Genomic DNA, 25,721 nt, shown 5'->3' on the forward strand with positions numbered 1-25,721 from the left:
ACCCCCCCCCCGGGATCTCCCTTATCCAGCAATAACTTATTATCAGAGAAGGTAACAATTATTTTTGAAGAGTTGAACTCTATGTCTAGGAAAATGCTGTCAAGAACAAATTCAAATGAAACAAGATTAGATCTCAAATTTGCCCAGGCTTTGACAAAGGTAGTGAGTGTCTCATTCCGTTTTTTTTTTTTTATATTTATATATAGGAAGCTCAGCTTGTAAGAATTATGGTTTAAAAAGCCCATTTTAAGCTGTCTCTGATTATAGATAATTTCGGAGACCACACTGCCTTTCCATGACGATAAAATAAAAGTTCAAAATAGGGGCAAAATCCTTTTAAATAGACAGTGTATAATAAATTTCACAAAAAATACCAGGTATTTCGGTCACATACGCAGTGACCGTCATCATTAGTAAAACATGTTTTACTTCTGATGACGGTCACTGCATATGTGACTGAAATATCTGGTATTTTTTTGTGAAATTTAGTATACACTGTCTATTAAAAAGGATTTTATCCCTATTTTGAACTTTTATTTTATCGTCTCTGATTATCCAGTTGTAATCAGAACTGCCGTCAGTTTGTTCTGAAATCGTTAATTTTTATTGTGTTATATTCATTTCAACTATTTATGAACATTAATTATCTTCATATTATTATTTATTTTCAATTTTCATTATAATTGTTCTTTACGTTCTTTACGTAATTTACCTTGAATTCTTTCTGTTGTATTTTGGATTAGTTCTTGCTCAAGCTCATACGGATAATAGTGTTTGTTAAATCTATTCATTGTCTTATTTTCTTCTTTATTTTTTTTAGAGTTTGTTCCACATAGTGTAAGAAACCGATGAAGGAGAAACGCAATTTTTCTATTAGAAAAAAGGAAAGATGACCTAAGAGGCACTGGTGCCTCTTAGAAATTTTTTTCAGAAATCCTTAGAAATTTTTGAATCTTAGAAAAAGAAAAAAGGACCTAAGAGGCACCAGTGCCTCTTAGGTCTACCCAGTGAAGTCATAACAATTATATAAACATGAAAACCTTTTTCAGTTGCGTAATGTCGTCAAAATCCTGGTGGAAGGGGGTAAAGTTGGAGCCGATTTTCCCAAATCAAGTGAAAATGACATTGAAAACTGAAAAAATGAGCCATATAGTACCATAAAGGCATACCAAAGAAAACTGCCCCGTTTTTATGGATGCTTGAATTATGTATGCCTATCACCGTTTTAACAAGACTTCTAAAGACACTAGGGGGGGGGCAGTTGCCCTCTGCACGTATACCAAATTACAGCCCTTAACTTTTTGTTTACTACTTTCGCTTCGAATATAAAACACTCAACTTTTTCGAAAAGGGCAGAGTACATATATGCTTGTATGTTTTTTTTTATAATCCTATGTTTTTGTATATGTAGTCTGAGCTGTCTCATTTAAAGAATGGTTGAAAAACAAAAGAATCTGCCGAACTTCAGAAAATTAAGGTTAGATCAAAGTAATCTTCGAAGTTGAAGGCTAGATTTCAGTAAAATTAAATTGAGTTTTAGTGTTTTATAGTCCTTAGTGCATTTTTTTTAAAGACAGTTTAGATCAGTGGTGTCAGTTGAAGGGGGGCATGTGCACCCTCCGTTATATCTTTTCCTCCCCCTAGTTTTGAAAAACTTGTTTTTTGGAGGTGGGAGAATTCATTGAAAAATGGCTTTTTTGGATGTTTCCATGAAATAAACGACAAATTTGCCCCCTCCGTAGAAATTGAAAAATAAATGTTGCCGCCACCCCCCTAAACTTTCGTGAATTGACGCCACAGATTTATATTAGACCTAAAACGTAGGAAGGAGAGGTGGCTATCGACCCGCACTCTTCAGGTCTATAGTTCTTTGGTTTTTGATGCTATACATGTATTTTATGTTTTTTCTCCATCACCCAGCAATACTTATAAATTCTATTTCCTTCCTCTCCTTAATTGTTTATGCTCATTATTATTTTTAAAGATGCATTACAGTAGATATGATAAACTTCACTAGCATGTATAGCTAAAATTTCATGCCTAGACATGGGTGCTAGGCTTGGTTTAATTTTTTTTTACAGACTGACGACTAATTTATAGGCTAATTTATTTGTTTTTACAGGTTTTTCAGGCAAACTTTTTCTATCTGAAATTGCTGTATAGTTTTAGAATAAAGTGTTTTCGTTCACCTTCAATTAAAACTAAGTCAACTAAGACGTACAATTTTCAATGCCTCAAGGATATATTTGTCTACTTAATGGCAGGGCCCTGCGACCTAGACATATTGAAACTCTTTCAATCATGACTGTTCAGGTTTTATTCTAGGAGTGCTCTCAAATGATTAGGCGGCTTTGCCCCCTAATAATTTGCCCCGTTTTGCCCCTAGCCAAAACGGGGTAAATGCATTTGTTCCGCATTCATGTGCCTTAGCAAAAAAAATACGATTCTTTTATCTGTATAGATAGATAGATTTATTCACACGAAAGCCCTATTGGGCCATGATGACCCCAGAAAAAAACAAGCAAAAATACAACAACTAACGTTATCTGACAAAACACTAAAACTGATTATTTAAGCTGATATTCAACTGATTATTAAAACTGATATTCAAGAAAGTCTTCACGATTCCTCGTACCTACCCAGATGAACCTTCCAATATTATTTATATCTAAATAACACCTGCTTTTCAAAATCGCCAAAATCCAACCTTTCCTATGATGTGTGTATAATTTTTAGTTATTTAGTAATCTTCTAATTAGTTATTCATTTAATCCTTAAAAATTTAAATTTTCTTTCAAGTTTGGTTTAATTTCGTTCTTTTTGTAGACTGAAGATCTATTTGGATTTGTTTGGAATTAAAGCATGCACTCTGAACTCGGAGCTGCCAACAAGTTCTAGGTGCCATATTGTTTCTCAATTTAACGAAGGTCTTTATGACATAATTATTGCGTCTGATGAAAGGACAGTTGAAGATGCAACTCACAGACAAGACCTAAAAGAAAAAAATCTAGAAAAAAGGTATGTTTCGCTTTTTTTGGCCTTGTTTTAGTCTTAGATGGTCTTTTCTTGCATACAACTAGAAAAATAAAAGGATTCTCATTCAACTGTAAAAACTTCTTCAGATGCCTCTGGAAAAATTTTTCGAATTTTTTATGTGAGTTAAAACGGAACTCTCTCTCTCTCTCTCTCTCTCTCTCTCTCTCTCTCTGTCTCTCTCTCTCTCTCTCTGTATCTATCCCTATCTTTGTCTCTCTGTCTCTCTCTCTTTCTCTCTCTCTCTCTATCTCTCTCTCTCTCTCTCTTTCTCTCTCTCTCTCTCTCTCTCTCTCTCTCTCTCTCTCTCTCTCTCTCTCTCTCTCTCTCTCTCTCTCTCTCTCTCTCTCTCTCTCTCTATATATATATATATATATATATATATATATATATGTATATATATATATATCTCCTAGTTGTGACAAGGATTTAGGTGTCCCTCTTCCCCCTGGCTCTCCCCGAAAGAGATTGAATCTATAATAGACCCTGGAAAGGAATAACTAGAAATTAACTGTTACTTTTGACTAAGTTTGAGTTGCGTAATTCTCCCCCCTCGCTCTTGTCTAATATTCAAAAATAATGTTTGTGTATTATGCGTATTATTGTATAAACACCATTGCGTATTGCGTAGTTCTGTATTATAAATTAGAAGGAATCATGCTTAGCAGAACTATTGATATAAAATCTGTATTTTGCGTCCGTTAAACGCAGAGGTTTAAAACGGAAGCTTGAGATTGGAGAGAAAAAATCATTAGTTGTAATAATAACTCTTTAATAATATTTTTTTTATAAAATTCTGGCTTATTATCGTTCTAGTTAAAGGTTTTGTCGGACAAAAGGTAAGAAAACGTGGCGTAGACTGTTGTATGAGTACCAGAGAAAAATATTTGGCCTCTTCCTCCAAAATTCCTACTCCCCCCCCCAGCCCATTTTAAATGAACAATTTTTTTGGAAATTCCAATTTTTTCACAGAGCCGTGAGACAAAACAGGGGATACAAACTATGCATAAAATTTGTCAAATTTTAGCGAAATCTATTACCACTAACTGTACGGTTTTAACATCTTAAAAAAGCTATAGCATTCACTTTTGGTAAATCAAAGAAAAATTACCCACCCTACTCAATAGAAAATTCGAAATTGCCTAGCCCCCCCCCCCTCCCCACCAGAAAAAAATAGTAGGTGTAATAATACTTCTATGAAAGTAAATTTTTGTATAAATATTGGCCATTATCATACCAGCAAAAGAGTCCGCCATAAAGAACAAAAAGAAACTGAACCGAACACATTTTGTGAGGATTGGGGAAAATATAGTTTGCCCCCTTCCCGTTAAGCCTCCATCCTCCCAAAAAAACTTTTCCTGAAAGTTCCAGCTCGGTTATAGAAATGTGGTGCTTAAGAGGGTACACTTACCAAGCTGCAAATGAAAATTGTTACCTTCTAATGAAACCTATTGATTATAATAATTTCTTATAATGATATTATAATAATTAATTATATATAATACTGTAGGCTATATATTATAATATAATGTTAGTATATATGATATTATATTTAATATATAATAACAATGACTATAAGGCAATCTCTGTAATAATACGTAGTCGTTCTTCTTTTGGCAATAAAAAAAAAGAAAACGCACACTCTCTTGTGAGCATCCAAAAACGACCTGACCTTTGCTGTCCAGGTGAATACCGGTTTTGTAGCATTCCTTCCTAGTTTTTAGAACAGCTCTTAGCTGGTTGGATGTCAGCGTGTCTTTAATGTAAATAGAGTAAGGTTTTTTATCAGAATTTATACTGAATAGTAAAAACCTAAAGAAAATATTCAATTTTAATTAATGATAGCTTAACTTATAATCCATTTTAATTTCAAGAAGTATATACCGTTGTAAATAGTATATATAAATGTATGTAAAGTATAATACGACGCAGATTTAGAAAATTTACATTTCCAACTTAAAATTTTGCCATTTCATTCTTATTAGCTCAATATAGATGTTACCTGTGGATTACTTATCAGTACCTCTAAAAACTGCTGATAACCAGTCAATACTTTGTACTGATTAGTAGACACCTACTAATCATTTCACTTCAAATAATCATTATTTGACATGCAATATACTAAAATTCAAGAAATATACATCATTGTTTACACCGTCAACTTAAAAAAATTGGCTTAGAATAGGTAAAATTTTTAGATCACTTATCAGTCCCTTCAAAAACTACTGACAACTTGATGTTTTGCTAATAAACTTTTTGACAAACTTAGCATCCCGGTAGTAATTATCAAGGCGATAAAATAGTGCTGGTAAAAATGAAACATGTTAGTTACAGGTACTTTACCTTATGACTATCTTACTTTAGAAAATAGGATAGATTCTGCTAATAAGTATAACATTCTGGAACTCTCAATGTCGGAATAACCTATACTGACTTGTTTTTTCTTCCGTTTTCTTCTTTTTTCCGTTTTCCGTTTTCCGTTTTTTTTTTGCTCTTCTGTTTTTTTTTTTTGTGGATTCTTGTTTTAGTGGCTCCGTAGATATATTTCAGTTGACTTGAAAAATATATTCACTCAATCATTACCCATGGAATTATGATAAAAACATAGAAGATCTGAGGCAACAGCTCAAAAATTCAGAGAAAATTTCAAAATGTCAAAGTAATTTTGACAGAAATTCCAGCTTTGTGAGCCAACTTAATATAATACACTGTTTCCCAATACCTAATTTTTTTTTTCAGGATTTATGATTTAATGCCGTTCTCTAAATTTTTCATAGACGTTTCAAAAACGCACACAACCACTCGCAATAGAAAAACAATGGATTGTTGTTGATGCAACACTATGAGCAAGGGACGTACGCATAGGGGGGATGGGCTTGGGTCCCAGCCCCCACCCTAAATTCAAAATTTTCTTGAATTCCCGGGCGCTTCTTATTCAAATTTTCAAATAAAACCTGTTTTTTCATTATCCCCCTCCAATTTTTTTTTATTATTGCCCTTACCTCCCTCAAAGATTCTCGGTACGTGCCTGCTATGGATCACTTTTTGCACGAAACACTTCCCATTAAAAAAAAACAAAGTATGCAGGATTAATTACATATCGGTTTATCTCTTCCGTTGCAACCAGTGTAATGGTATCCATTGTGTCTACTGATGCGAATTTATTCAATAATTAACTCGTACGAAACGAAATACCAAAGCACATCGTGCCTAGGTGCTCTTTTCTGCATGACTCTTTGCAATGACCAGTTTTTAGCGCGTGGGGCTGCAATTGACGCTTGAGGCTATAAAGAAATATAGTCCAGTAATTACTTGATCTAGGGTCCATTGCTGATAATAGGGACTTGTAGCTTGTTTAAACCCCGCCACTGCTACCAAACCTTTTCAAGTACCGAGGACAGTGAAAATGAAGCATGATTGTTTAAACTGGTACCGTCAACCGGGGTGAGCTTGATAATAAGGGAAAAATTACAACCATTTACAAAAACATAACCATGGAAAAATTTTTCTTTTGACTTTTGACTACAGGTGGTGTGACGAAAAAATCTGAGAAAATTCTAGATGGTTCTTTATATTATCTTCGTTAGTCAGTGTGGAAATGGCGTCCATCGAGTAAAGAGTGTCTGTTTATGAACTGATTGTGTAAAGTAAGTACTCTTCGTTATGTTTAGGGGTACTGAAAATTTGCTTGACCACGAAAGAATAGGTGACTGTTTTTTTGCTGGGAGGCTTGTAAATATGATCAGAAAGCCGCCCAGTAAGTATTTAGGGATTTACCTTAAAACGGAAGGAGACGGGTGAGTTTTCAAAGTCACTCCTTGGAGAAAGAGTATTTCGGGGGTGATTTTGACAGTTATCAAAATAAAAAACGTATGGTGGAAGGTCCTAACAGAATACAAGACGTGCTATCCAAACAAGTCCACAGTTTCCAAAGAGCACTTTAAGACCCTAATCGCTCGACTCTGAGATGAGATAGGGGAAACATCTGCAGAGACTAAAATAAACGGATTCAAGGCTTATTCAGTATTCCATATAAACAAAGATGCCGTCATTGCAAACATACCCAGGGAAGACTCAGCTACAAGCGATGCTGTCGAAACTGTCTGACAAGCAGTTACAGAGGTGCTTGCGCGTATGCGCTGTGAGAAATATGATACCGCTCCACAGCGTCGGCGTCGAAGATGGGAAATCAAACCAGGAAAAAGTATCTCGTCTAAAGACGTTATCATTACAATAAGTAGCCAGAGTTGACATATAATTTGATCTGAGCGAAGATGAAAACGAAAACGCTGGAATCGACATCGAGTTGGAAATTACATTTCTAAAGCACGTGACTTCTTCGAGCTACAAGTTCGTGCTGACAGAAGAAACAAGCTGTGTCTACACAGGCCAGGTAGAAATGGTGTTTCTAAGGCCTTCTGAGGTCGCGGCACCTCGAGAGCCTCTAGTCAGTCGGTTTTGGCGGGGGATCTGTCAGGCTTTACGATCCCCCAGGGGTTGTTTTTTTACTGAAGCAACTGTTTTGGTCAGTTTTGAAGGCTGTTTTTTGGTTTTTCTGTGATTTTTGTAATAACTGATGTTTTTTATCACTTCTGATATATTTGATACCAATAAACAAGCTTTACAGCAAATCTGAGGGTCTTAAAGCTGACGGTCCAAGCTGGTTGTGAAAGTAACCCCAAAGCCGGGTGACATTGATAATCGACATTATCGTTAAAAATGAAGTACTTGCATCAGAGATGCAATTTTAAGCGTCTCAGGCTGCCATCTTGTAGCAAAATTCGAACTTTTGCCACCAGTTTCTGATTTTTTTTTTTTTTTACCATCCTGCTAACTATTAGAGGGCCTTAAAGTTAAAAACTATCTAAAAGTCACCCGTTTGACGGTACAGTGTAAATTTACACCGTTATATATGTATTGAAAATTTATAAAATTATGCAGTTTTTGGCAGTAGTGAATGCCAAATTTGGAAAAGAAACAAGGGTAAAAATCTTCAAAAATTAAGTCGAAATCGTATGGCATTAAAAAGTTTAAGAAGCACTGCAGTTCTTTGAAGATGTGGCTGGCATGGGGAATCAATAGATTGTAAATTTTTGAGTTATCACGATTGAAAAGCGCTGTCGAATTTAACTCATTAGTTTTGCTTAGTTTGCTCCACCGTTCAACGTGGCAACAGTGACGAAAATGTGATACTGCCAAAAATTTTCTTTATTTGAAACAACGCAAAGAAAAATTTTAGAAAACGCTATAAAGCGTTTCCATCTACAAAGAGATCTGTGATTGATCAGTTGGGCAAAACACCTTTCATTGTTGATGTCCTTGGTACTTTCCACAAAATTTTATCTTTGGTAAAAAAAAATTACCTCGCAAATTTGATCTTTAGTAAAAAAAAAATTACCACAAATTTTATCCTTTTTGTATATTGCTTTCCGGAAATTTTTACCTTTTGGGGCCAGAACAGCAAAGCAATTGCTTTTTCCTCTTTATATGGCACATCCTTTTGCTTATTGACCGTTCTAAATTGTTTTTAGTAAAAGGAAGAAAGACAAAGAATCCGGAGTGGCCAGAGGCATTGACTTCCAATTTGTATCGAACGTCATTAATTTCGATTTTCCGAAATCCGTGGAATCCTACATACATCGTGTGGGAAGAACAGCTAGAGGAAATAGAAAGGTAGGCTAATTTGATTTTTCTTTTTTTTTGCATTTGGTTCCAATGTTTTTGTTAAAAAAAAAAAACTGTGTATTTGTGTCCTTTTTGCTGTTACGAACTATTGTTCAAAAGACAAATTAGTCACATTTGATGTACAAACATATGTCAAAATTTGGATTGGTGACTTAACATTTATAAGATTCTGAATTTTAGAAATATAATTCTAAAATTCATTGCTAGCTCAAATAGCTCCAGTCTTATATATAATTATAAATTTAGTATTAAAACATAATTGAAGCTTTTCCAACAGCTAAACAGGCTTATTTTTGTCAATAAATAGATAGATAGATCAGTGTATTTCAAAAGTCGAAGGGTCATATACAGAACAAAAAAAAATCATACAAAACAAGGAGATCACTGACAAAACAAACTACAAAACGATAAATACCTAATATGCAAACCAAATAACTCAGTCAATTAAACTTTTGTTTTCTTTCTAAACATTTATCTATAAACAAACTAACTCGAGTTATTGTGGTTGGGTTACTACTTTGTAAAATACCAGGAAGCAGTAAATAAATCCCATGTAAGTATTTTTCTCTTTAAATGAAAGAGCACCGAGCACTTCCAGACAAAATGGTCTGAATCTTCGTCCTCATCTTTACAAAAGGAATAAGCATACCCTACCGGAACCATTCTCTTTTTGTGTGCTCTGTATTGAATTACTTATCAGCACCTCTTGTCAGCTTACTTATCAGCACTTATCAGCACCAAAATTTTGCCATTTCATTCTTATTCGCTCAGAATAGATGTCACCTGTGCATTACTAATCAGTACCTCCAATAACTGCTGATAACTAGTCAATACTTTGTACTGATTAGTAGACACCTAAAAAATCATTTTCACTTCAAATAATCATTTTTTGACTTGCAATATACTAAAATTCAAGAAATATACATCATTGTTTACACCGTCAACTTAAAAAAATTGGCTTAGAATAGATGTCACCTCTAGATCACTTATCAGCCCCTCCAAAAACATATTTTGCCTGCTCTGGATTGGAAGGCAGTTTGCCGTAAGTTGATTCCATCGACACAAAAACATAGCAGGTAAATTAAATTTAAAATAAATTTCCTCTCCAAAACTAGGTTAAGCCAGGTTATAATGTTTCATTGTTGTATAATTTAAAATTAGCCTTTGCCAGTACTGAATTTCTTGACCCTCTAAAATAAATCGTACTTGGCTTTCTAAATCTGTAGGAATGACAAGTACCAAGACCCTCATTCCATAAGTAAGGCATTCCCAATGTCTCCAGTAATGACTTGATTTGGGATGGCCACCAAGTTTTCAAACCGTTATTGAACATCGGATTATATGCCGCTCTTACTAGTCTATCTTCATTTCTCTTAGTTAATTTCAATTAAAATCGAAGCACCAATGTAGACCTACGTAGCTTTAAAGAAAAAATTCGCATATCCCCTTTTAGAATCTGTGAAGGAGGTATCTCATGTCGTCCAAACGCTCTTTTATAATAGTGGAGCTGTAGGAACTCCAACTGCTGAGCTGCTCCTCAATCCCAAATCTTTGCTCCATATTAAATCGCTGGTAAAAACTTTTGTATTATTCTTTTATGCATTTTTAGGTTTTTAATTCACGATATCGTCGAGTTTCTAAAAATTGCAGACATGACCACTTTACCTCTATTAATTATTTCATCAGTAAGACTCTTTAAACTTCTATTTTCCGATAAAATAAATCCCAAATATTTTATTATTTTACTTACATTCCGTTCCTTATTATTAAATTTAAATCTACGATTTTCTTCACAACTTACTTTCCCTTTTTTTTAAATAACAACTTCGCTCTTTTCAACATTCAGCCTTAATTTTTTCATCTCCAAATATTCCTCTATGAAATTCAGATCTTGAGATCTGAAATCTTGAAGATCTGCAGACGATCCTTTATGAGATTTAGATCTTGCGGTGTACGAGCCACCATAGCAGCATCATCTGCAAATAATAAAAGGAATAGTTTTTGGCTCCCTAGACTAACTTTCGGGGCCCATTTATTCTCTAAAAAATCAACAACATCATTTATAAAAATATTAAATAATTTTGGAGAAAGAGTGATGCCATGTTTTACTCCCACCTTAATAATAAGGACCTAAAAAACTTATTAACGATTTGTACGATTCCACTCACGCAAATATACTTACTCACTGCCAACTTCACAAATAAATGGGGGAGGCCTGTTCTAAACAGGGCGTCTTTCAATAACTCTCTGTCGACACTGTCTAACGCCTTATGGAGGCCCTGAAACCCTACATAAAGACAAGTTTTTCCCTTTCCATACTTTTATATTAATGCCTTTAAAACAAATACTCTATCTGGCGTCCCATACCCTGTCCTGAAACCTCCTTGTTCCTCATATATGATATTATTTTCATTTAACCAATTAGAAAGTCTGGTATCTAATATTTTCTCCATTACCTTACTTAAAGCAGGGACAAGTGCTATTAAACGATAATTCTCACGAGCCTTCAGGTTTCCTCTCTTAAAAAGCCGTATAAACATTGATCTCTTCCATTCACTTGGCCATTCCTCTGTAGCACCTTATTACAAAGAAAATTATTTTCGGCCTACAAATTGAAAGAAGTTTTTTAAATAATGTTATTGGTACACCATCAACACCTGCAGCAGAACTTCCTCTTGAATTCATGAATATCAACTTAATCTCTTAATTATTCACTTCACCCACCAAATCATAATTATGTTCCCTCATAGGATAAACGACCATCTCTGGGGTATGTACTGCCTCTTGTATTTCTACACAATCACCTTCCAAGCTTTCTAGGTAATCAGGCCATGAATCTGCGACTGGAGCAACCTGAGTATTTCCATTTCTCTTTCCACGATCATTCCTTATATAACCCCAAAACTTCTTAAAAACTTTCTTAAATCATCAGCAATATCCAATTTCTTCTTATTATCAAACTCTTTTTTTCTTTTTATTAATTTATGTTTTCTCTTCTTTTATCATTATATTCAGGTAATCTTAAACTTTGATCTTCCGCACTATCACATTCTTTTAAACGAATCAATAAATATCTCACTTTTCCTTTCATTATCTTACAATCCAAATCAAAATACCGTTCATTCTTTCTTTCTTTTTTGTCAGGTTTCACGGTTTGGGGCAACTTCCCATTATTTCATTTAACTCCATAATTAACCTAAGTATATTTTTTCCATTGTCTTCTAACGCTTTCAACTTATGTTTTACATTTGACTCCAAAAGCTCCCTTTTAAATGCTTGAATATTATTATCTGTGAAATCATTTCTAATTCGTATTCCTCAACCTACTGTTCTATACTGGACACTACGGAAATTTCTTAATCGAGGAATGCCATCCTGATACTGCCCAACCTTAACCTCAAGCTTAATAGCTCTATGATCAGATCCAACTAAATCTAAATCTTCCATATTTATTAATTACACATTGTCTATTAATTAGCGCATAATCTACAACACTTGTAGTTGAACTCGGAAGGCGAGTAAACTTGCCCCTACCCTTATCGTTCCCAAACCTTCCATTCGCAATCATCAGAACATGTTCCCCGCGAAGCGCCAGGAGCTTTCTTCCCCAAACACTTATTTTTCTTTTTTCATCCTTGTTACTTTGTGGTATTCTGCAGCAAATTGGAACACAATATCCTAAATCCAGGATTAATACATTTGGGATCTCAACCTCAATACCGGTATAAGCATTAAAATACCCCATCAAAACGCACTCCAGATCACTATAACTCTCTTGTATTAGCGACAATTCTTCTTCTAAAATTACACAAGTATTTTCTAGACTATGCGAACTATTCTGCAGAGGAATATACACTACACTCAAAATTAACGGCTTCCCACATTTAAAACAAATACGTAGCCAAAGTAAGTTTTTAAGTCTACTATTCATTTTCTCATAACCATCAATAGTAGATACTTTAATCAAAACCCAAATACCACCATTATATCTATTATGACACTTTACGCACCACCATAATATCTTGATTCTTTACGCACTACCATAGTACCACCATAATACCACTTTACGCACCACCATAATACCACCATAATATCTTGATACTTTACGCACCACCTGTTCAACCAAATAACCGGGGAGAGGTGACATAGGAGGATTATCATTCCATGTTCCAATAAACAAAATGACATCAAATGAAAATAGATCATCATGTAAGTAAGACAACTTATCACGTAATCTTTGTATGTCCTATGACACTAGACTCAGTATATGGCCCTTTATTTCCTATGCATATACACTTTCTGTCAGCGCGTTAACATCACTAGCCTCTCGTTGGAGTTGCTCGTTCCTAGTCTCAGTCACTAGGCAACATAATAATACTCACGACTGTGACTATTAATACCTGTTAACACATCTTGCTGTCTTTTATAAAACAAAATCAGGTGAAAATGGACCTCGAGGTATCCCATTAAATCCCTTTCTTGGAGAATTGCTTTCTCTGGGTGCCACATTACGAGTACGAGTACCTGGTCGATGCAGGTCATTAGGGCTAACAACAGCACTAGCATGTCTTTTAGATGTCGATACGGCCTGAGAAAAGGCTGCTGATGGTACCACTGTCTTGACATCACTATCTAGCCCCATCGGGATATCATTGGGATCATTTAGGAGTCTAGCATTAGGGTGTGGACCAGGATTTTGAACTCGCATCAAATAACTTTCGACATCAACAGTAGTATTTCTATCGTACCTGAATAATCGACCTTGGATAAACAGCTTGTCGCTTTGTAACTTTGCATCACGACCATGATTCCAAACAAGATTCATCATTTCCTTCAAGTGTTTACGGGCCTCCCTTTGTGCAGCTGTGTAATATGGGAACACTGATAGACCCAGCCTTCTTAATAAGGAACCATTTCTTAAAATATAGTCTTTGATTTTGACCGAGTTTAGCTTCACTACTACCGAGATTTCATTTAGATTTCAATCTAAAAATCCCACGTATATCACTTCGATTTATTTCAAGAGATGGTATTGCCCGTTTCATAAACCCATTATTTCTTGCTTCAGAGTATGCTCGCCAGGGTGTTGAGGAGCATAATTATATATCATCAAATTCATTCTTTTCTGCTCGGCTTTGAGCCGGTTGGCTCGTTCGTAGGTGACTACTAGGTTTGATTTCGCATTTTCCAGATTTCTTTTAATCTCTTCATTTGCCTTAGCATTACTAGATAGCTGTGTAATAATGTTACTTAATTTTACTTTTAAGACAGCAATGCTATCCGAAAATCCAGGAGTTGCATCAACTTTTTGCGAAAGTGTCAGTATTAAATCCAATTTGAAATTAATCGCTCGCAAAAACTGAGCACTTTGCAATTTCTCGGCCTCTCGTGCTTGGTCGGCCATTTTCACACTTTGGATTTTATCGGTGCTCCCGATAATATATATATATATATATATATATATATCAAAACAACCTGCTTGAAATGCTGATTCCAAATATATAAGATTCATTAAGCTCATTGTTACACATAAAATGCTACGGGCCTGAGAAAATTTGCCTGATTTTCGTAAAAGGGGAGAAACATCCCTTAAAAGTCAACGGATCTTAATTAAAATCACACCATCAGATTCAGCGTATCAGAGAACTCTCCTGTAGAGGTTTCAAGCTCCTATCTGCAAAAGTGTGCAATTTCGTTTTTTTTTTTTTTGTCAGAAGAAAGATAACGGACGCTATAATAAGATCTTATCGCTCACTTAGTGGTGAGCACCTGCACTAATTTTAGCCAAAAATCACTACAAAAACGAAAAGCAGGAAAACAGATCACAAATAAACAGAGGGCGGATCTTGAATTTTGGGAAAGGTAAGTGAATAAAAAATATCCTTGGATCCACCACAGTTCATCAATTAACAACTAATATGAGATAGCGAGTATTGCTGCGGCAATTTTTGCAGCAATTCTTCCTGCAAGAATTTTGGTATTATATTTTGCTGCCGATGCAATTAGTACTTGCTGCGAGACTTTGATGAAACTTTTGGGTGGTCAAACAGTTCGTGGTAACGAACTGTAGGTAAGGAGCGACACGGCTCAATAGTAATCCCAACTTTTTCAGGGTTGACAGTATCGAACCTAATTAAATTATACTAAGCTAATTAAAAACTGAATATTTTGGCTTCACATTTGGAAACTTTCATAATATATATATATATATATATATATATATATATATATATATATATATATATATATATATATATATATATATATATATATATATATATATATATATATATATATATATGTATATATATATATATATATATATATATATATATATATATATATATATATATATATATATATATATATATATATATATATATATATATATACATATTTATATATACATGTATATGTATATATGTATTTAGAGCCAACAAAAATGTTGACGAATTTTTGTAACTTGGTGTTATCGTGGAAGGGTTGCCCTTTGATGGAGGAATAGCTTGTCAAAGGGTGAAGTATATGTTGTATTTGTTTTGATTAGTCGTAGATTAACACATTGGAAACTCCTTAAGTATTAACTGCTCATATTTTCTCGAGATAGTAAATTTTTGTAATTAATTTGTTTGCAATTGTAGGTGGTAAATAAATTCAGTTATTAGTTTTAGAAAGTAAAGAAATTAGCATCACTGAGAGGAGAAAAAATGGGGCAAAAAAAAGAAACCTTTTGATTTAAACAGTTTTTGATTCAGTAGCTTTTGAGATAGTATTAACCACCTCTTTCTATTTTGGGTACAAGCTGAAGAAATTTGTGTAATCAAATGATAATAAAGCAAAAGTTCTGCGTTGAGAAATTTTTTCGTAAGCACGGTTTTATTACTGTTCACTATTTTGAATAATCGAGTTGGCATCAGTTTTGAAAATATCTCTTTGAAGGGATCAGCATTGTCGTTCATCAGTGTAGCTGAAAAGCCACTAATGGAAGAATGTGAGGCGCATCTTCAGCAAATTGCTAGCGAGGATGAGCCTTCAGTTTTCAGGTAGGTTTTGGAACTATATTATTGGTTAGGCTATACACATTACTTTTTTAAAATTTGTTAATTTAGAAGAAGAAGAATTTAAGGCACCCTTCAACTAGAAAATAAAACTGTTGCTAACAGCTGGTCATAAGTCACTTGTGACATGTAACATTTTTTGTTAATATTTTTTTTGTATATTTGCTGCGAGTTTCCAAAATTTCAAGTATAAAAAATAAAACATATACATTTCTTTCATTAATATAAGATTTTTGACTGTTTAGTGTCTAAAGATTTCGATTCGAATTTTATTTTGAACCTTTGTAGATGATTTAAATTCTTTTTTAAAAGAAAAAGTTAGCATTAGTGAATTTCATTTGTTAAAATTATACAAAAAAATTAAATAGTGGCATGTTTCAATTGTCCCAAATGGTGTGTTTATTCCAATGTTTTGCTTTCCGATTGCCTCTGAAAACATTTGAACTTAAAATTTGATTTTTAAAGTAAATCATTACCAGCACTGTGAAAAACACCTTTTACCTTATTCCATTGCCCTTGTGTTAGAGAATTCGCTTCTGAAGTAATCTTTTGGGGGGTTTTCTTTGCGTTTGATGTACGGATAATTCTGTACGTTTTGCCACTTTTTTACTTTCATTTGAGAACAACTTCCTTTTTTCTTTAATTCATGTTTTTCGTACCATACAAAAATGAGAGGGGGATATCGCCCCCTCAGCTCCCGCTTTATGTTCAAGTGTAACTTGGGTGTTACAATACACAAGTCAACAGTTTGAAAGCTAATGGGTTTAAAATAAAGAAAACGTAAAGTCTCTGTTAAGCAAAGCGTACATTATCCAATGTACAAACAGTATAAATAATACGTCGTCTGTATCAGCAAGGTTTTTAATCAAGGCGGGTAACACAACAGGGGACTCCCAAAAGCTTTCAAATTACTCAAATGATCTCTCTTGCTTTGAGCTCAATTTAATGTGTTCATAATAGGTATGCTGGAATATTTTAGGGACTGTCCTTTCCTGCACTTAAAAAAAAAAATAAAAAAAAAATAAAAAATTTGCTCTGTTCAATTAAAAAAAAAAAAAATAAAACATTGTAATGATGTAAGTTTCATTAAATCTAAATATCTCTTTTTTCAACACAAAACAGGATATTAAAAATGGGTTTTCTAAAATTTCCGGGAAAGTAGCTGTCTCTTTGAATTGAAGCTATCAAGTATTTTGCAGTAGGTTGCATCAAGACATGGCTAATTTTAGAAAGAGACAAGCCAAGACAGATAGTCCAAGTAATTGAGAGGCAAATTTTTAAATGGCTTTTAGTTTTCTGTTGTTTATTCAGATCTCTTATCCAAGCTCTACAAGTCATTGCAACACCGCCCAACCAATTTTAAATACTTTGGCTAAAACTTATAGTGGACAAGATAGGCGATTCTTTAAGGTACCATATCCTCTTAATTGAGTTTGATCGGAAAGTGAATGCTCACTCTTCTTCACTGACTTCACTAAACTTCACTAAACCAATCATTTCACCACTTCACTAAACCCTCTTTCATTTTTTGCGCTTTGTTCATATATTCGGCATGTTTCCATATATTTTTTCTGCAATTAAATATTTCAGGCCATTTCAATTTAAAATGGATGAAGTTGATGCTTTCCGTTATAGAGTTAGAGATGCCTGGAAATCTGTCACTAGTATAGCAGTGAGGGAAACACGATTGGCTGAAATAAAAGCGGAACTTTTAAAATCGCAACAACTAAAGGTCAGTAAATAATTCCATTGTTTTTGTAGTTTTTGTTTTTAAATAAAGCGAAAAGAAAATTAAAAACTGTTAATACATTTAACTAAGACAGTGAACGAAAAATAAATTAGTACATCAGAAAGCCATGGATATACACAATACTATAGAGGAGTATCTCAAGCTTGTGTTTGAATTGTCATGTCGGATTTGCTTCAAAGACAGAATCATAGTTATATTGTTGTTATATGAGTTGCATCATTGTTTTATATAATATAATTTCTCTGATATGAGTTTCTTCCGTTTTTTTTTTGTAAAGGGTTTGTGAATTTGGTAATCTTTTTGTGTTGTTTTCTAGAATATGTTAGCTTGTCTTTTTCTCTCTCTTTTTTCCTCAGTGATGAAAGTTTCCAAATGTGAAGCCAAAATATTCAGTTTTTAATTAGCTTTGTATAATTTAATTAGGTTCGATACTGTCCCCCTAAAAAAAAAAAAACAAACAAAAAACACAATACCCAAAAAAAAAAAACACAAAATAACAGGCATTCGTGATCTTTCTTCTGACAAAAAAAAAAAAACGAAATTGCACACTTTTGCAGATAGGAGCTTGAAACCTCTACAGGAGAGTTCTCTGATACGCTGAATCTGATGGTGTGATTTTAATTAAGATCCGTTGACTTTTAAGGGATGTTTCTCCCCTTTTGCGAAAATTAGGCAAATTTTCTCAGGCCCGTAGCATTTTATGTGTAACAATAAGCTTAATGAATCTTATATATTTGGAATCAGCATTTCAAGCAGGTTGTTTTGATATATATATATATATATATATGTATATATATATATATATCAAAATTCTGTTTTTTAGAGTTGCGGTTACTATTGAGCCGTGTCGCTCCTTACCTACAGTTCGTTACCACGAGTTTTTTGACCACCCACAAGTTTCATCAAAGTCTCGCAGCAAGTACTAATTGCATCGGCAGCAAAATATATTACCAAAATTCTTGCAGGAAGAATTGCCGCAAAAATTGCCGCAGCAATACTCGCTATCTCATATTAGTTGTTAATTGATGAACTGTGGTGGATCCAAGGGTATTTTATATTCACTTACCTTTCCCAAAATTCAAGATCCGCCCTCTGTTTATTTGTGATCTGTTTTCCTGCTTTTCGTTTTTGTGGTGATTTTTGGCTAAAATTAGTGCAGGTGCTCACCACTAAGTGAGCGATAAGATCTTATTATAGCGTTATATTAACCGCTATAGTAAGATGTCAGGACACTTCAAAATTCCTGTCGCTGGTCCTCCACGTGTAAGGAGATGGGGCGTGGCTGGTCCAAACCCTGGATTTTGAACTCTTTGTTTGAAGACACAATAACAAATATCAGGCTTCGGAGCTCTATTTATTCCAAATTCAGCCAAAGATTGGAATATATAATAAAATAAACAAGGACACAAACAAGGTGGCTGGACACCATTTCCTCCAATTTTCTCAATTTCCTCCATTTCCTCCAAAACAAGGACGCAAGGGTGGCTGGTCCAAACGATAAACTTTGGACTCTTTATGAAGACACACTAACAAATATCAGACTTTGGAGCTCTATTGGTTCCATATTTGGCCAAACATTGGAGCCTATCATAAAAAAAAAAACGTCGAAGCGTTGACAGATTTCCTCCAATATTTCCTGCCAATTTCCAAATTTCCTGCCAATAAAACTCTGGCAGCATATCAAGATTCGCTCCAGTAAAGATTAGAAGACGGTTTTTTTCTTCTAGCTTTATGACTTTTAGTTGAAGGGTGACTCGAATACAGGGTTGCCGAATCAGATTGCCACCAAACGATAGTATGAATGGCACTGTATGCTCTGGTTTCTCTGATATATCAGATCTAGGCTCAGTTATGTTCTTTTGTTTCACGTTACAGTTTACTTTAGCTTGATGAACGGAAATTAAAGCACTATTTACTGCGAAAAACACTCACTGAATCTTGGCTCATATCCTAAAAGTGATGGCTATAGATCAGGAGGCAAATCCTGGGAGTTCAAACGCGGTGCACAACAGTGGCAGATGTCAGTATCAAGAAATCATTTAATAGAAATAGCTATCGTATGGCTATTGCAGCATTTAATTTACGCTACTCTTTTCAACATACTAAGCACTAAGTGCGTTATATCACATTAGTAAAAAAGGAACGAATGAATTAGTGAAACAATCAGTTCTGCAGTGCACTGGATCAAGCTTGTTTTTGTGGTGTGCGTTTTGGTTAACTGCAGTAGCGAGGCGTATTAGGGAACAGGGTTTATCCCTTAAAAGCACGGAATATCCAAACTTACACATCAGATGGTACCTGCGTTCTTTAAGGGTTGGGATTCGTAGAGCCGCAAGGGCAGACTCGTAAGTGACATATGTGGTTCCGAGGATGGTTTGTAAGGCCCATTTTTGCACTGTCTTGCCATTTTTACAATATCCGTCCTTTATATGGCTGAGGAGGACTCGGGAAGAGTGTTAAGACTTGGTCCAGCTTTTTATTTAGGAGGCTTTGATTTAAGAAGTAAATATTTTTTTTTGGTGAAAATGAAGTTTGATGACAACGTTTGTCCCTGGTTTTGTCATGGCTCTCGGTGACCCTGTTCTGAAGTATTTATGTCTTCAAGCATCCTTATTTTCAAAGCTAAAGAAAACTGCGAATTTAATTTGAAAGTTACGCGCCTGAGAAAATTTACCTTATTTTTGAAAAAACGGGGGAAACAACCCCTAAAAGTCATAGAACTTTAATGAAAATCACACCATCAGATTCAGCGTATCATAGAACCGTACTATAGAGGTTTCAAGCCCCTATCTGCAAAAATGTGGAATTTTGTATTTTTTGCCAGAAGAAAGATCACGGATGCGTGGTTATTTATTTTTTTTTTCCCAGGGGTGATCGTATCGATCCAGTAGTCCTAGAATATCGTGAGAGGGTTCATGTGAACGGAAATTAAAAGTTCTAATGCCCTTTTTAAGTGACCAAAAAACTGGAGGGCAACTTGGCCCCTCCCACGCTCAATCTTTTCCCGAAGTCACCCAATCAAAATTCTGAGATGGCCATTTTGTTCAGCATAGTCGAAAATCTAATTAACATGTCTTTGAGGATGACATATTAAGAGGTTCAAATTATTAAACCCTCCCCCTCCCGTGGATACGGCCTTGCTCCTGAGAGTCAGCGAGATATTTTTCCTGATTATTTGTTAAATTTACCAATGAAGCCCTTTACCAGACGGTTTATTCGATTGGTTAGTCTTCAAAAGCTAAGCGTGGATTCCCCCTTCTAAACACTGAAATTTAATAAGGAGAATTCAGTTTTCGTATTTCATACCCCCTTCCCCTCCATCTTCCTATAAATCTTTGAAGAGGTTTATTTTTTATGGTAGAGTATCATATAGAAGCTTTGCTATACAAAAGTTAAATATTAACGTAAAGAGGGGGAGGAGGGGGGGGGTCTGTTATTTCTAATTACCGATATTGGTCATCATTTATGGCTTACTTCGCGCGAAATTTCAATTCCCGAGGTTTATTGTAAGCGTATTGTTAATAAATGTATTAAAAAATTATTGATAATCCGATGCCTGTGTCTTTTTAAAGGAGTAAATAAATGCAATTGCTCTTTTAACTCCTCTTATATAGAATAAAGGAGTTATCTATTTATAAGAGAGAGAAAGAGAGGGAAGAAGAGAGAAGAAAAAGAAGAAAGAATACAGGATGTGTCAGCTATTGTAAAATGAAAATAGGGTTAGAGTTCGGAGTGCAACTTGAATATCACAACCATTTGTTTGCTAAGAGTTTGTACGAGTCCTTATAAAATGGACGAATGCACTGAAAAGTTGGTTTTTAGGCTAATATTTTCAAATATGCTACGAAACGGAGCGGGAGAGGGGGGGGGGGGCTTTTGAACAATTTTGGGTAGAGATATTATACTGTATTTTTCACCTGGGTTTGCTGTTCGATATCAACATAGCGTTGAATATATCATTTTATGCTAATTTTTTCATGTCATGCTTCAAAGATAATCCTCAAGAACTGAATATTCTTCGCCATGTTAAAGCAATACACATTGTTGAACCCCCAACCCTCAACACCCCCCTCTTGAATATTCTGAATTCTAAAGTTTTGTGCCATAGCGTCCGATAAATTTCATTAGCTACACTGTTTTTACTGTTTTGATAAAAATTCATTAGCAAAATTGCAATAAAAGTTGATTTTTAGATTCACATGTTCAAATGTACCTCGAAGAAGGGGAGGGGGGCCTTCGGAACAATCTAGGTGGCGGAAAAGTTCACTTATATCGTTTTCTGTGGCTCATTGTTTGAGGTTACTTTATTTGATGTCTATTTGTATGTTAAATCTGTCAAATTTTGCAGTCATACTTCGATGATAATCCTCAAGAGCTGAATATTCTTCGCCATGATAAAGCTCTACACACTGTCAAACTCCAATGCCATCTAAAGGACCTCCCCGATTATATTGTTCCTGCGTCTCTGAAGAATATCGCAGGTAGGTCTTGTGGTGCTTTTGTGCTTTTTGTGCTTTTGGTCTTTTTGTGCTTTTTGTGTTAATGTTCCAGCATTAACGTCTATAAGAGTCACTTTATATTTCTGTTTTGTTGCTCATTTTACGTTGGTCGTGAAATAATTAATGGATAGATTTACTGATCCTAGAATTAGAACTGCAACACCTTGCTAGACAACTTCATGGGGTGGGTGAGGGATAAGGTGAGCCAAGCTGGAGTTAAAACTGAAAAAAAAAAAATAATATCTGGTATAGGATTGTGCGTCGATATTCTCAAAAGTAACACATATCAATCTTTAATTGGTTACTTTGAAGGGGTTATAACCGAATTTGGGAAACAGTTACGTAATTAAATAAAAAAAATCACTGTATAGATTCTCTGAGCGTGTAAAAAAACTGAATAAATGAATTGACCTTGAGATAAGTAGTAGGCAGAAAGCTGCTGGGTGGAGTGTAATTTTGCGTGACTTTAATGGTCCATCAACACCGCCCGATGGGTCAACTACGTAAGAAACGTATTGAGTTGGAGAGTTAAACTGGTAACAGAGAATGGATCTATTTTAGCCGCCTTGGCTCTTCAGAGCATTGTGGCTAACCAATTCTTATACAATTTTTTCCCCTGACAATATGATTTGAATAAAAAAAACAAAATTTCTGAGAAAGTTGGAAAGCATGCTTGGGACAGTTCTGATATTTCACCATCAGTGCAATCGAAATTGTTCTAAAATAAATCTTTGGCGTTTTTCTGAAACAAGGATGTTTTCTTTGGGGAAGGGAAGTACTCTTTTTTGTATTTTAGTTCTTTATTTGTTGGAATATGATACATCAAATACCATGAAAGAAAAAATGAAAAGCAGATCCATATTCCAAAAACACAGGAAATTATATATTTTCCCAAAAGAGCTCAAAAGGCTGGGAACAAAACAGAACTAAAAACAGAAATACCATAAACAAATACCATCAAATACCATGAAAGAAAAAATGAAAAGCAGATCCATATTCCAAAAACACAGGAAATTATATATTTTCCCAAAAGAGCTCAAAAGGCTGGGAACAAAACAGAACTAAAAACAGAAAAGAAAAATTCGTTATCTATGATTGAAAATCATAATCAACAAAGTTAATTAGTATAATTATTGTTCATTTTAAAAATTAGATTCTAACGTGGAAATATTTAAGCCTTGGGGCCAAATTATTGAAGCCTCTTAAGACCCCTAGAGACCCAACTCACTTGTCCTTTTACGTACATCTTATGCATCTAACATTTTATGGGAGGGGAGAGGGGGGTGGTATTTTAAGCTTTGGAACCGTTCGACTTACATAAAGATAGATTACATAATTACGTCCCTCTACTTGAATTATTGTAGTGATACGTAATCGAAGGATTTGCCAAGAGGAGAAGAGGGTTGAGCAGTTGGTGTGCAGAGAGGTGCTTAATTAACAATTGTTTCTCATCATATGGATAGGTATGCTTTCGACTAGAGTTAAACTTATGAATCTACATTAGTGAACCAAGTTTTCTTATTTAGTTAAAAGAATTGTCCCCCCCCCTGTTTTTTTCTAAGGAGATTCTTAAAAACCCATTTCTGTCACCCATATGGGTGATATGTCTTGGCCTTTTCTATAAAATTTTTCAGCCAATCAGAAGATCCCGTGGAAAATCTGATTTGCTTAAATTGGCGCTAGCTACATCTTTGTATAAGTAAACTTTCATTGTGACTGGGCTACACTAAGTCGCAATTCCTATGAAATATCATTTTAAACTTGTAAATTTGATCAAAATTTCGCGGAAACATCTAAATAATTAAAAACTTCGAAGCGCTAGAATTCGATGTGAAAACCTAATATGAGTCCAAAGGAGAATATTCTGTGGCAAAAAAAGAATTTTTGTAAATCTAGATGGCATTATTCACTTGGCTTTTATTTCTGAAATTCATGATATATCCTTCGACCTGTATCTCTTTTTTTATAATCTGTTTAGTGTCATTCTCTTTCTTCTCCTCTGAATCTTTTTTTCATATTTTGTAGAGATTAGTTTTTTTTTTTCTTTAAAAAAGTACACACGCCTATTACGATCTCAAGAATATATTCTGTGGTGTGGCTGAAAAATACATTTTCAATAAGCCTAGATGGCGCGGCATCAATAGCTGTTAATTCTGAATCTCATAATATATCTGTTGGACAATGATTTTTCTTTTCTTTTTTTATGTTATCAGTGATCTTTGGACTGAATAAAATAGTCTATTTGGTCTATAAAGACGCAAAAAAAAGTTTAGGTAAAGCTGTCGAATATTTTGTTTTTTTCTTTTTGACGTTTTTTTTTAAACTGTAGTTGATCTTTTTTTTTCTCTAGGTGTGAATAGACCAACTGACAGTGAAGGTAAGAAATCATACTAATAATTTGTTGATTTAATTTTAGAGTTAGTGTGATTAATTATTAGACTAACGGAGTTAATTGTGGTAATTGAAGCATGGCAAGGCATAACTCTTTTTCAAAATATATAAATAATTTAATTAAATCGCCGAGAAAACTAGGGTAATATCAGCCAGTGGACAGAAAGGAAGTGAAAAGGACAAAAGCAGATATTTTGGCAAGGACCGGCTTTTCTTCAAAAGCTGTTTTTTTGTCGTTTTTTTTTTTTTCACTAAAGACTGCATAGCGGAGGTTCTTGCCGAAATGTCTGTTTTTGTTCTTTTCGCTTCTTTTCAGTTCGCTGACTGATGTTACCCTTGTTTTCTCAGTTATCTAATTATATTATATACATAGTTTTTTTTTCTTGTTTTTTATATGTCAAATATAACCTGTGTGGCTTAGAATGTATTTATTATAGTAACCATCTAGAATGAATTTATGCTGCTTTGATTTATAAGTTTTTCCTGTCATTTTTTAAAAATCCAATCGACCTTTTGATCTAAATTGGAGCAGCCTGCTATGTTTTACCCAATAAAATTAAAATTAAGGTTCCCTAAAACTAGGGTTGTCGATTGCTGGTTTGGGGGCTCAGGAATATAACTAAAACAGTATAGAGGATGATTTGACAGTAACTCCACGACAAAATCAAGAGTTAAAAATTTTTTTTTTACTAGAAAAACATTAATGAATAATATAGATGGAAGAAAACTCCTTTGACCCTCCCCTCCCTCAAAGACCTAAAGATGCAAAGTGACAGGTTGAATACTTGAGGAGGGTCTTCTTCCGTTAATTTCAGGAACAAGTCATCTTATCAGACGGAATATTTTGTATAATTTGGGAGGTAGGAGGAGCGTACGTAGCTATGTTGCCTCATGCAGCTTGGTGCTACATTGAGTTGTTAGTGGTAGTATTTGCAGCGAGAATTACAGTAGACCAAGTTTTTGTAGCGTATGCTCGTAACTAGCACATTCACGGGCTTTTACGACATGATGGGTACCAGAATTTAATTAAAATGACAAATGTTTTGAATAAAATTCACTTCGTTCAAAAATAAGCTGTTTTAATCACTCATTTTTTATACTAGAAGAACTTTTTTGGGGTGGAAATGACATTATTTCCAGTCAAATAGAAATTCATTCTTCTTTGTGGGCAATCATCACCTGGTTAATCATTAGCTCCTTTATGTGCAATTAATTAAAAAAATTTCCGCAAAATAAGTTTTTCAAAGAAAAGTAAAGAACTCCATTAAACAAAAAATGAGCAAAATTAAAATCAAATAATCTACC

At 34.4% G+C, this 25,721-nt stretch overlaps 1 protein-coding gene across 1 annotated transcript in view; it reads left to right on the forward strand.

The window, feature by feature from the left end:
- The window catches only part of Ddx56 (putative ATP-dependent RNA helicase DDX56), a 64,638-nt gene that overhangs the window by 35,176 nt on the left and 3,741 nt on the right, over positions 1–25,721 (forward strand). Inside the window, exons 6-11 of the mRNA XM_089088120.1 lie at positions 2,827–3,018; positions 8,565–8,706; positions 15,658–15,761; positions 17,367–17,508; positions 21,875–22,007; positions 24,376–24,402. Coding sequence (XP_088944246.1) covers positions 2,827–3,018; positions 8,565–8,706; positions 15,658–15,761; positions 17,367–17,508; positions 21,875–22,007; positions 24,376–24,402 — 740 coding nt within the window. The remainder of the gene's footprint in view (positions 1–2,826; positions 3,019–8,564; positions 8,707–15,657; positions 15,762–17,366; positions 17,509–21,874; positions 22,008–24,375; positions 24,403–25,721) is intronic.

The sequence above is a fragment of the Artemia sp. Qi Xiang Cuo genome, chromosome 4, assembly GCF_049724085.1.
Source record: "Artemia sp. Qi Xiang Cuo chromosome 4, ASM4972408v1, whole genome shotgun sequence".
NCBI classification, from domain to species: domain Eukaryota; kingdom Metazoa; phylum Arthropoda; class Branchiopoda; order Anostraca; family Artemiidae; genus Artemia; species Artemia sp. Qi Xiang Cuo.